General features: G+C 39.0%; 2 protein-coding genes across 4 annotated transcripts; both read left to right on the top strand.

Annotated features, from left to right (window-relative positions):
- Positions 1 to 571: 571 nt before the first annotated feature.
- actr6 (actin related protein 6) lies at positions 572 to 5,787 on the top strand. Its single transcript, XM_054620634.1, has 11 exons — positions 572 to 771; positions 1,243 to 1,360; positions 1,456 to 1,524; positions 1,625 to 1,748; positions 2,592 to 2,727; positions 2,812 to 2,868; positions 2,980 to 3,078; positions 3,480 to 3,558; positions 3,650 to 3,821; positions 4,587 to 4,725; positions 5,406 to 5,787. The coding sequence occupies exons 1-11, from the start codon at positions 704 to 706 to the stop codon at positions 5,533 to 5,535; spliced, it is 1,191 nt and encodes a 396-aa protein (XP_054476609.1). The 5' UTR covers positions 572 to 703; the 3' UTR covers positions 5,536 to 5,787.
- A 1,135-nt stretch (positions 5,788 to 6,922) lies between these two features.
- Positions 6,923 to 11,791, top strand: sycp3 (synaptonemal complex protein 3). Of its 3 annotated transcripts, none has more exons than XM_054620639.1 (8): positions 6,923 to 7,260; positions 8,598 to 8,679; positions 8,795 to 8,847; positions 9,461 to 9,578; positions 10,120 to 10,219; positions 10,559 to 10,657; positions 10,869 to 10,973; positions 11,365 to 11,791. In XM_054620639.1, the coding sequence occupies exons 1-8, from the start codon at positions 7,161 to 7,163 to the stop codon at positions 11,416 to 11,418; spliced, it is 711 nt and encodes a 236-aa protein (XP_054476614.1). In that variant the 5' UTR covers positions 6,923 to 7,160; the 3' UTR covers positions 11,419 to 11,791. The 3 variants fall into 3 exon arrangements, with proteins under 3 accessions (XP_054476614.1, XP_054476615.1, XP_054476613.1); XM_054620640.1 differs by having other exon boundaries at positions 8,595 to 8,679; positions 8,795 to 8,829; XM_054620638.1 differs by having other exon boundaries at positions 8,595 to 8,679.
- Positions 11,792 to 11,915: the final 124 nt, after the last annotated feature.

Raw genomic sequence — 11,915 nt, 5'->3', positions numbered from 1 at the left:
ATTTCTAAAGGTGCTATTGACATGAAATGTTCACCAGATGTCGGTAACAACCCAAGTAATCCATACATACAAAGAAAACCAAACAAATAAGTTCAGAAATTAAGTTTTTTACTGAGAGAAATGGTGACGTGTTCAATACTTATTTTACCTGCTGTATATATATATACATTCATGTATTGTTCTTTTTTGTTCTTATTTATGCCTAATGATTAAGAAATGACTGTTTATTTATGTTTTATTCTATATAATTCATTGTAATTTAAAATATAATTATTATATTTTTGTCAATTATTTTGATTACATTTATATTGTTGTATTATGCATGTAGATATATATATTACATGTCCTTTAATGTATGTTCAATAATAAATAATAAGAAAAACGGACAGAACTAGACGTCGACGACATCTGTTTCCACCCGAACATTATTCTAAAGGGACCCAAAACTGCGAATCTGATTGGCTACACCAGCTGCCAATGAGCATACAGAAACAGGAAGAGAAGATCTGATTGGCTTAGAGCGTCAAATCCGCCGGAAACAGACGAGACGAAGAAGCTGATTGGCGGGACGAGTAGCGGAAGCGTTAAGGCAGAGTGTGTCGTCATCAGAGTGTCGCGTTATTAAAGTGTTGACGTGCGTTCTGTTTATTAAATGGCTCATAACGTGACTCCTTAATCGTTTGTGTTTAATGCGGACAATAAAATGGCCACTTTGGTTCTGGACAACGGAGCCTACACGGCGAAGATCGGATACAGCCAGGAGAGAGTCAGGTAGTCACGTGTTAGCGAGGAGGCTAATGATGCTAACAACAATAGCAACAATAGCAACAATAACAACAATAGCAACAATAACAACAATCTGTGGTGATCGACAGTTCATCCTTACTGTTAATAACTATATATAACTATGTTGATGTCCCCTGTTTAAGGGCTCAGACTGAATTCGGCATAGTGTGAATACACATATTATTATTATTATTATTATTATTATTATTATTATTATTATTATTATACATATTAAGTTGAATGTATCAGTAAAAGCTAAAAATTCCCCATAACCTGGAAGACTTCTCTCTTCTGAAGCACTGAGTGGGATATTTTAGGCACAAACAGTCACTTACACATGTTTTTAAACGTAATTGCTTGCTTATAATAGTAATATTAATAATAAAGGCTTCCTGAAGGCATCAGAACAAACAAATGAGTATTTAATAAAGTCCAGTCTTCTCTTTCCTCTCTCAGCGTCATCCCAAACTGCCAGTTTCGCTCCAAGACGTCCAGATTAAAAACGTTCACAGCCAATCAGCTGGATGAGATCAAAGATCCTTCAGGGCTCTTCTACATCCTCCCCTTCCAGAAGGTGAGCGAGCGGAGCCTCGTGCTGTGGTGTCGGGTCACATGTGGGCTCGTAACGGTTTCACAGGTTCTGTTCTCTCTCCGGTTCTCTATCTTCAGGGTTATCTGGTCAACTGGGACGTCCAGAGGAAAGTGTGGGATCACCTGTTTGGAAAGGAGATGTTTAAGGTCTGTAGTTTCTTCAACAAGGATTTTTGTGTTTGTTTCTCTGGAAACGTGGGATGTATCTGTAATCACATCCTCCTCTGCCGCTGTGTTCTGGGTCCAGGTGGATTTCCCAGACACCAGCGTCATCATCACAGAGCCGTACTTCAACTTCTCCTCCATTCAGGAGTCGATGAATGAGATCCTGTTCGAGGAGTACCAGTTCCAGTCGGCTCTCAGAATAAACGGTGAGTCTTCCTGCTCGGGTTCTACAACACAAACGGTTCTCTCTCTTCATCCATAACAGTCTGGTCAACCCACTTCAGCACAGACTCTGAACCTTTAGCTCCTCTGTTTGGAGGACATGTTGATTCATCATCAAACTCTGATTCTTATGATGATCATGTTACATAAATCTAAAAGGATCAAATGATGAAGTGGAGACGTTTTGGAGAGACGTGGATGTAAACTGACACTTTACTGGTTGGAGGAGGAAAACGACCACGAGGGGATACTTCTCGTTCCTCATCATAGATACTAAATGTATTGTTTGGGCACAAATATAGTAAACTTTTCATCCCACAAATCTTTTTTAGTTTTAAACAACAAAACAGAATAAATCAGGAAATCAACATACACATATGGACAAATTTAACAACAAAGATCTTCCTGGAACGTTGTCACAGCATAAACACATGCTAAGCCTAACCCACATTCTTTTTAAATAAAGCAAAATAAAATAACGTTAAAATTAAACAAATAAAACAAAAACAACAAATAAAATATTATATTATATATTATAATATATGGGGGAGACAACTAACAACTAAAGAGAACCCTTACTGAGCAAAAGTCAACTTTTATTATCTAGATTCATATTTTTAAGAAGCAGCTACCGCGATCCCAACCAGATTCTGGGTCTGATACCAGTTCGACAGAGTTAAAGAATAAAAGCTCCAGTAGTTTAAAGTGTTGACTGATCTGAAAGCTGCTGTATGTTTGTGTCATGTGTCATGTGTCATGTGTCATGTGTCATGTTCCATGTTTCATGTGTCATGTTTCATGTTTCATGTTCCTCGTTCCTCCTCCAGCCAGCTCGCTGGGCGCTCATCACTTCTTCCACTCTAAACCCTCGGAGCTCTGCTGTCTGCTGGTCGACAGCGGCTTCTCCTTCACGCACATCGCCCCCTACTGTCGCAGCAAGAAGATGAAGGAGGGCATCCGCAGGTCAGAGGACTCCAACGACCATCATGCAACAGTATGACATATAACAACAACAATGTGACCTGTTGGTTTGTTTTAACTCTCCAGGGTCAACGTAGGAGGGAAGCTGCTGACCAATCACCTGAAGGAGATCATCTCGTATCGGTGAGGTCACCTCGCTCTGATCTGGGATCTGTTCGGCTCTCAGTCGGTGTAAATCATGTTGTTTCCACATGAAACAGCTGCTTTTTGAATCTCTCTCTCCCTTCCTTCCAGACAGCTACACGTGATGGATGAAACTCACGTGATCAACCAGGTGAAGGAGGACGTCTGCTACGTCTCACAGCAGTTCTACAAAGACATGGAGGTTTCACAGTGAGTCCACCGGAAACACAGACTGAGCTTCACTGAGCTCAGTTCAGCCTGGTCACACACGATCAATTAGAAAGACATGGAGGTTTTGTTGGTTAACAACCACTGGATCAGCTGTTGCTCAGCTGTGTTTTTCACTCTATATATATTAAACAGGATCTCTACCATGATATATTTTATTTATAAAGAATGAATGAAAATCACAAATTTGCATCAAAGAGCTTTAAAAAGACATTTTGTGGTTCTAACTTTAACTTTATTTAAATTGTCATGAACATACAGGAACATACGTGACCTTTGACCTCTGCATCCTCCGCATTAGGAGCAGTGTGCTGCTGTGAAGCCTCATGGGGAATGATGAGGAGGGCTCTGATAAACCGTTGTTGTGTTTGTTGTGTCTTCAGGATGAAGGGCGAGGAGAACACGGTGGTGAGGGATTACGTTCTTCCAGACTTCAGCTCCATCAAAAAAGGCTTCTGTAAGGTGAGGAAACATTGAAAGTATTTATGTCTCTTTGATCTTCATCACAGTGAGACCTGTTTTCTCAGACGTCCGTCCTCTTTCTGTCCACCAGCCGCGAGACGAGATGGTCTTCAGCGGGAAGTACAAGACCGGAGAGCAGATCCTGAGGCTGGCCAACGAGCGCTTCGCTGTTCCTGAGATGCTCTTCCACCCGTCGGACATCGGCATCCAGGAGATGGGGATCCCCGAGGCCATCGTGGACTCCGTCCAGTCGCTGCCTGAAGGTCCTTTAAAAACAGAGACTGTGGTCTGAAGTCTGACGGGAACTCAACACGACATTACTTCATTTCATTTAACAATTATTTAGCACAAATAATCCCATTGAGATTCTGAATATCATTTACAGGATGTCGTGACCAAGATGGCAGCGTGACAGACTTAAAAACAAAACAGTAAAAAGTTAAAAACATAAGAAAATGATGTTAAATAGAGATGAAAGACTTTAATTAAATCCTGATCAAATGATCCTTAATCCTGTTCTTAAAACCTTAAATGCTTTTAAAATAATCCATAGAGTCTCTGTAGCTCACAACAAGATGAGGAAACAAAAAGTATAAAAACAGGTTGCAGGTTGTATGAATGATGAACATAATCTGCAGGTAGTAGCTGCTGATAGTCGACTTAATCAGAGGAGATCACTGATCAGGAGACGGTTTGAGTCATAAAACCTTACACAGAAAAATGTTCCAATGTTTTATTCTACGGATGTTTAAATAAAACAAACCAACTTTCTCATACAAACTGCAGTGATGTGGGAAGAAACCAGTATCTGTATATATATATATATTTATATATATAATATTATTATACTCCTGAGTTCCTTTTCTGTTGGTTTATTAATCCATATCTTATAACAATAGAGAGCTATTTAATAAATGAACACAGACCTTGTTGTTATAGAGCTCACGTCCACATTCAGTTTTCATGTTCGATAGTTTCACAGTAAATATGTCTCATGTCTCATGTGAGTGTGTTTCTTCCTCCTCCAGAGATGCAGGCCCACTTCTACCAGAACATCGTCCTGACTGGAGGAAACACTTTGTTCACAGGCTACAGAGAGCGTCTGGAGGCGGAGCTACGGTCGCTAGTCCCCGCCCACCTCCCCGTGTCCGTCCTCCAACCTGCAAAGTGAGTTCTGCTTCATTTACATCAGCCGTAACTTCTCCTCATAAATGTGACTACACGTCAGGTGTGTTTGAGTAGAACTTCACATTGTGAGTTCTACTTCTCATGTTTCATAAGAAGAATATTTAGTTTCTCCTTCTGTGTGACGCCTGATGAACTAAGACGAGTGAGAAAAGTAACATAATCTGGAGCTGTGAATGAAGTGATCTGTGAAGCTCATCTCTGCTGCAGGAAACATTAGCTGCTACCTAGCATAGCACACACACAACTGTCAGAAGGAGAGGTGCATTGTGGGTAATGTAGGCGCCATGCTTTGACAAGGAAGGAAATAAAAAGATGATTCTTCTGCATTGATTTAGATCCTTTTTGTTTAAAATGTCCATCGTGAGTCTGTTGATTTTAAAAGCGTCTGATGATAAATCTGTGGAGGATTTATTGAAGGACAGAAACATTAAGAGTCATTTGATGAGCCATAAAGTCAATTAAATAACACAAACAGTCACTGAATATAAAGCACGTTTATTTATTCTGCGATTTTCAGCAACATGCAAAGAAAAAAAACCAGTTAAAGCATTAAGACAAAGTGCAAAAGAAACACATCATAGAAGATAAAATAATGAATGTATGTAACGTGTACATCACATTGTCATTAATGTGTTTTTTCACATCATGTGTTCCTGCAGTCCGATCTGTTATTCGTGGGAAGGAGGGAAGCTGCTGGCTCACAGTCCGGACTACGACGAGATCGTGGTGACAAGAGACGACTACGAAGAGAACGGACATTTCATCTGTGAAGAGAAGTTTGATATCTGACCCAACGAACGTCTTCACTGCAGACTCTTCTGCATCACCGTGGACATGGAAACAAAACAAACAGTTCAATAGAACTGATAAACAGGATCTGCCTTTAAAGTGCAAAATGGATCAAATTTTTTTTTTTTTCTACAGATATATTTTATTTCAGTGTGTTTTGTTTTATACTTGTGTCTGTAACCTGTCAAACAGACACTGAGGGATCAGACCTTTGTTGTTATTGTTAGTAAACTCTGAAATGACTCCTGATAATTCACGAGTATGATTTATAAATATGAGATGTGCTCTGTCTTTATCCTGCTGTTTAAGTCTCTTGCTTCTTCTCCAGAGACGAGGAACCTTTTGAGGAACTCGTTGTGTGTTTGACATCAGAGAAGATGTTTTTACCTCCTAAAAACTAGTCGGCAAAAAATACAAAAAGAAGGGTGGTTTGTCATGAGCAACATGAATACATTATATATTATAGAGGACTTTTTAATCTTTGGTTACATCTTATTTGCACAGTCACTGCTGTTGAAACGTGATGCTTTTATTTTGTAGAAAGTGTTTTCATTAATAGATGTTATTTAGATTAGTAGATGGAGAACACAACGCTGTAGAACAGACACAGATCCTCTGAGCAACAGCTGGATAAGAAGAGAAGAAATCAGCATCATTGCTTAAACAGGAAGCTTAGATTTAAACAAGAACAGCTTCCTGTTTCAGTGTCAACAAGAGTTTCACAATAAAAGCAGCCGAGAACAATCTGGAATTACCTTTAGTGTGGAATTAATATTTACTTCTGTATCAATGCAGGGCTTTAACTTGTAACAATACTTTTACAATGAGGTATCAGTACTTTACAGTACTTCTACTTGTAATTAAGTATTTTTACTGTGTGGTATGAATCAATACTTTAACTTGTAACAGAGTATTTGAACAGTGTGGTATTACTTTCACTTAGGTATCAATACTTAATGAAGTGTTCTACAGTGTGATATTAGTAGGCCCACCTGTAATAGAGTGTTTTGACAGTGTGGTAATAGTTATTTTACTCTATTATCAGTACTTGTCATTTGCAGTGTGGTATTTGTATTTATTTTTACTTCTATCTGGACTTTAAATTAAGTATTTTTACTCTGTGATATTAATACTTTTATTTCAGTATCAAGTTTTATGAATTAAACATAACAGTATTTATTTTACAGATTGGTTTTACTTCAGTATCAGTACTTGTAATGTATTTTTTACAGTGTACTGGTCCTTACATCCGGGGCTTTACATGTTTTACAGTGTGCTGGTCCTTACATCCGGGGCTTTATATGTTTTACAGTGTGCTGGCCCTTACATCCGGGGCTTTACATGTTTTACAGTGTGCTGGCCCTTACATCCGGGTCTTCCCCTCCGACCGGTTTTGGCGGGAATAAATCCGAGCTCTCGGCTAGCTTCGTTAGCTTCGCTCCGTTTAGCTTGTTGTCACCAGTCACGTGTCGCTTCAGTCTGAATGTCTCACAAACACTAGAACACAGAACACAGAACACAGAACACAGAACCCAGAACACAGGCCCTGTGAAGCTAACTGAAGCTAACAGAAGCTAACTGAAGCTAACGTTAGCATCGTTAGCATTGACGACCAGGTGGAAACCATGGCAACAGGGAGGAGACAGATGAAGAAACACTCTGAAGAAAAAGTAGAAAAGAAGGTTTTTGACTTTATTACAGAAGAAGAACAGAAGGAGAGAGGAGGTGAAGAGAGAGAGAGGAGGTGATGAAGGTGATGAAGGTGATGTTAGGAGGTGATGAAGGTGATGTTAGGAGGTGATGAAGGTGATGTTAGGAGGTGATGAAGGTGATGTGATGAAGGTGATGTTAGGAGGTGATGAAGGTGATGTTAGGAGGTGATGAAGGTGATGTTAGGAGGTGATGAGGTGATGTTAGGAGGTGATGAAGGTGATGTTAGGAGGTGATGTTAGGAGGTGATGAAGGTGATGTTAGGAGGTGATGAAGGTGATGTTAGGAGGTGATGAAGGTGATGTTAGGAGGTGATGAAGGTGATGTTAGGAGGTGATGGAGGTGATGTTAGGAGGTGATGGAGGTGATGAAGGTGATGTTAGGAGGTGATGGAGGTGATGTTAGGAGGTGATGAAGGTGATGTTAGGAGGTGATGTGAGGAGGTGATGGAGGTGATGTTAGGAGGTGATGAAGGTGATGTTAGGAGGTGATGTTTACTTTAAACATGACTTTCATATTTTTGTCCTTTGTGTTAGGAGGTCAGACATGTAGTCCTTCACTCCTCATCAGAGTCTTTACATTCATCAGACATGTAGTAGTTTGTAGTCTTTACATTCATCAGACATGTAGTAGTTTGTAGTCTTTACATTCATCAGACATGTAGTAGTTTGTAGTCTTTACATTCATCAGATAGTCTTTACATTCATCAGACATGTAGTAGTTTGTAGTCTTTACATTCATCAGACATGTAGTAGTTTGTAGTCTTTACATTCATCAGACATGTAGTAGTTTGTACTTTACATTCATCAGACATGTAGTAGTTTGTAGTCTTTACATTCATCAGACATGTAGTAGTTTGTAGTCTCCGTGTGTCTTCATTATGATGAACGTTGTTATTAAGCAGAAGATCAAAGAGTTGGAATGAGTTCCACATTTAATTTTCCAGCTGCAACATTTAATCAGAATCAGATTCTTTTATTGATTCTAGGGGAACAGTCTTATGCACAAAGCTGATGGATTCCAGGATGCAGTTACAGTTGCTCCCAATATAGAATATAAATATATATAAATATAAACAAAGATGAGTTACAATACAATAGAGTGCACTATTAATGCCTATTCAATATTGTACTACCACAGTAATGCAACACTAATTATAATAACATACAATACACATTGTGCAGAAAGAGTATATTTAAGACTGAAACTTATTTAATAAAATTTGTAATGCATGATTTGTATGTGCAATAAAAGTATTTCTACTACTTTTACTTGTAAAAGTGTCTGAATAATGTTAGCTTTAGCTTCATATCTAAAGAAAGGACATTAATGATTCATATTTATATCAGCAGATCAATCCCCGGTCGTGGACAAGTTGGCCAAGAAGAGACCGGCAGCTGACTTTGAAGAGGAGGGAGCGCCGTCTGCTGTCGGGTATTAAAACTCTTTGATTACAGCTCATTTATTAGCTATATTCAATGCATATTAGATGTTCAGTAGCTAACATTCAACTGTTAAGAAAGTTATGTTTCTCTTTTCTTACCTTCAGAAATGAGGTTCACTCCATGTTGGAGAAATTCGGAGGTAAGCAGCTCTGTGCAGGTGTGTTTGTTTTCCTCTGGTTGTACATTACAGCAGTTCTGTTACATGAAGCTTGTCTCTGAACGTTTAGTTTAGTTACTCTTTGATCAGTTGTTTACTGATTTAAACCACACTCATCCCGTACTACATCATGCTATGTTATATTAAATGCTATTCTGGTGAGCGCTGTTACAGTTGATGGTATCACATAACTTTACATAAAGCGTTATTATACTCTGCTGCTACTGCTCACACCGGGATGTGACGGTGCCTAAGCTGATCTCTGGTTGTGTGTCTGTACGGTTGTAATCGTATATTTTTATGCTATTCTTATTTTTATTTCATATACTGTACTTCTCAATATTTGACCTACTCTATGTATCTACAGATATATCTTTTGTCCTCGTTGGGTTGCAGCATCCATATGTTAGGGATCAATAAAGGCTCATATGAGATACATATTGTATCATAATGTCAAATTACAAAACACTGCATTATTTTATACTCTGCAAAGTAATAGACTGAAAACAGAATTGCTTCGCTGTCAAAACTCAGATATCAAATGTCCCCAGCATTAACATATCATCCATGTCAGTGACAGAATGGTCCTGATGCTGTGATTCTTTTCTTCCAGCTGACATCAGTAAGGTGATGCAGGCCAAGAGGAAACGTCTGGAGTGTCTGACCAAGAGCTACATGAAGGGGAGCCAACACAAACTGGAGCTGCTGTGGAACACCTATCACAGCCAGAGGTTTGTCCACTACTGAGGTTATCTGACTCAACGGAGAATTACAAAGACACAATATATGAGGTGGAAAACAAAAATAAATGATTACAGCATTATGAACTTAATGAGCTCATTGGTTATGTTCATCATCATTCATTAATCTTTGAGAAGATCTTTAAGATGAACATCTCAGAAATCAGCATTCAAGAACTCTTAAATCAGGAGTTAAAAGGAAAGTACATCAACTCAAGTACTGTACTTTTAGGTACTTCTACCTTACTTGAATATTTCCAGGTTCTACTTAACTACATCTCAGAGGTACATATTGCACTTTAAGTGTACTACATGTATTTGATAACTTAAATTAATTTGCAGATTAAGACAAATAATTCAACATATAATCAGCAAATTAATTCTTCTGTAATACTATAGATTAAAATAAGACTTTATTGATCCCTGGGGGAGGGGACTCACAAGTATAAATTGTTATTAAAATGATAAACCTTAAATATTTATAGTCCGAGTTCTTCTTCCAAACTGCTCACGTTAAGCTGTGTGTCTTTAGGCAGAAGATGACTCAGCAGTATTCCGAGCAGGTGTCCTCAGCGCTGCAGCAGTGGGAGTCTGAAGCCCAGCGAGCTGAGGAGCAGGAGGAGAAGCTCAACGTAGGTTCACCTCCTTTGATTGGTCGGAGAGGCCACAGGTTTGATGCTCTGTGACCTCAGTTCAAAGAAAATCCCCTCTGATAGTAAACAACTACACATCAGATATAATATTCATGATGTTCATAGTAGCGAATTATGAGTTTTAAAGTTTTAATTCAATTGGGGTGCACAAATTATAATTCAGTTTTCAGAAGAACTGAATCATTAGATACAACATGTTAATGACATAATACTTCAACTTAATATTCACTTAAAGCTTGTATTTATTAATACATCTCAATAATATCCAGACAGAATGAGACAGCGAGCATGTTGTGACTCTGATTCTTCTCTCTTCAGAATCTGTTCAGACAGCAGCAGAAGATCCTGCAGCAGGCCAGAGTGGTTCAGAACCAGAAGCTGAAGACCGTCAGAGAGCTCTATGAGCAGTTTGTGAAGGTGAAGCGGATGTTTTCAGACGTGGTGTTCATCTGCTGCAGAGAATAAACCCTAAACACATCCTATACAGAAGTGTAATTCACTCCAGGACTGAACGTGAATGAAGATGATTCAAAAAGGAGACGGATGTGTTTGGCTCTATTTTTGTCACCTGGATTTTGAAATGAAGAATAAAGAAGTAAAGCTGGATGTGTTTGTGTTTTCCCTCCAGAACATGGAGGACATGGAGAAGAGCCACGACGCCTTCCTGCAGGGGGCGCAACAAGAGCTGAGGAAGGAGATGGCCACCCTGCAGAAGAAGATCCTCATGGACACAGTGAGTTAGGACTGACTTCTGATCAGTTTGACTCACAGCAACGTCTCCGCTGATATTGATCAGCATAAAGCAGAAGAACACGTCAGAGGTTATGAGAGTCACATATCGGTTTAATGTTGGAGTGCTTGAATTGTTGACAACAAATGAGTTGAAAATAATACAAAATGAACAAAGGTCGGATTAAGAATTGAGAGTGTAACGACAGGTTCCTGTTGCCGTGGTGATACTGTGATGAGGTCACAGCTGTGTGTTTGTACAGTATTCTACAACGGGTTCGATACAGCGCACACTTAAAGTTATGTTGATCGTTTTAGGTCAGACATTGGGTATGATTTGTGATGTCACATCCTGTTGTGCGCCACCTTCATGTTGTCGATGTTTGTTTCCACAGCAACAGCAGGAGATGGCTACGGTCCGTAAATCGCTGCAGTCCATGCTGTTCTAGCCTGCTGTTACCACGGCGACGGAGCCACTTCCTGCTTTAGGGATGCATTCTGGGTCGGTGTTGCCATGGGTTTTGTAGTTGTAATCCTGTAGCGTTGCCATGGTTGCGTAAACTGTATTTGCAGTCATGTTTCTGTTCTCGGTTCTGTAAGAGTTTGTGATTTCAGCTCCTTTTTTACTCGTTTAATAAGAATATTGATTCATTGTTTTTATGGCGGCTGTTTGTTTTAGTTCATTCTGCAGCTCGTTAACTCTCCAACAGGTTTCAGAGTTCAGTAAGAAGCAAAGAAATCTCTTTCACAAATGGTTTGTATGAATATATTGTTAGAAAAGAGCGGATGATCAAATGTTTCAAACTGCAAAATATAAAACTGAAATCATCTTCTGACCTTCTGAGAGAAAAGTAAAAAAAGTTTTGTTTTTGTACATCACAGTTTGGTGCAGACTTTTATTTGAAACTAAAAAGTGTTAAGATTTCCACATTACTATTAATATAAA

The sequence above is a fragment of the Anoplopoma fimbria genome, chromosome 19 (assembly GCF_027596085.1).
Source record: "Anoplopoma fimbria isolate UVic2021 breed Golden Eagle Sablefish chromosome 19, Afim_UVic_2022, whole genome shotgun sequence".
NCBI lineage: Eukaryota > Metazoa > Chordata > Actinopteri > Perciformes > Anoplopomatidae > Anoplopoma > Anoplopoma fimbria.
The sequence above is the reverse complement of the archived record's forward strand: the minus strand, read 5'-3'. Positions and strand labels throughout refer to the sequence as shown.

What these genes read in the sequence shown, in the direction of transcription:
- actr6 (XM_054620634.1), top strand. Translation starts at nt 704, where the DNA reads ATGGCCACTTTGGTTCTGGACAACGGAGCCTACACGGCGAAGATCGGA. An exon ending in TTGGAAAGGAGATGTTTAAG is followed by an intron (nt 1,525 to 1,624) that starts GTCTGTAGTTTC and finishes TTCTGGGTCCAG; the next exon opens with GTGGATTTCCCAGACACCAG. An exon ending in GTCGGCTCTCAGAATAAACG is followed by an intron (nt 1,749 to 2,591) that starts GTGAGTCTTCCT and finishes TTCCTCCTCCAG; the next exon opens with CCAGCTCGCTGGGCGCTCAT.
- sycp3 (XM_054620638.1), top strand. Translation starts at nt 7,161, where the DNA reads ATGGCAACAGGGAGGAGACAGATGAAGAAACACTCTGAAGAAAAAGTA. An exon ending in AGAACAGAAGGAGAGAGGAG is followed by an intron (nt 7,261 to 8,594) that starts GTGAAGAGAGAG and finishes TATTTATATCAG; the next exon opens with CAGATCAATCCCCGGTCGTG. An exon ending in AGAAGATCCTCATGGACACA is followed by an intron (nt 10,974 to 11,364) that starts GTGAGTTAGGAC and finishes TTGTTTCCACAG; the next exon opens with CAACAGCAGGAGATGGCTAC.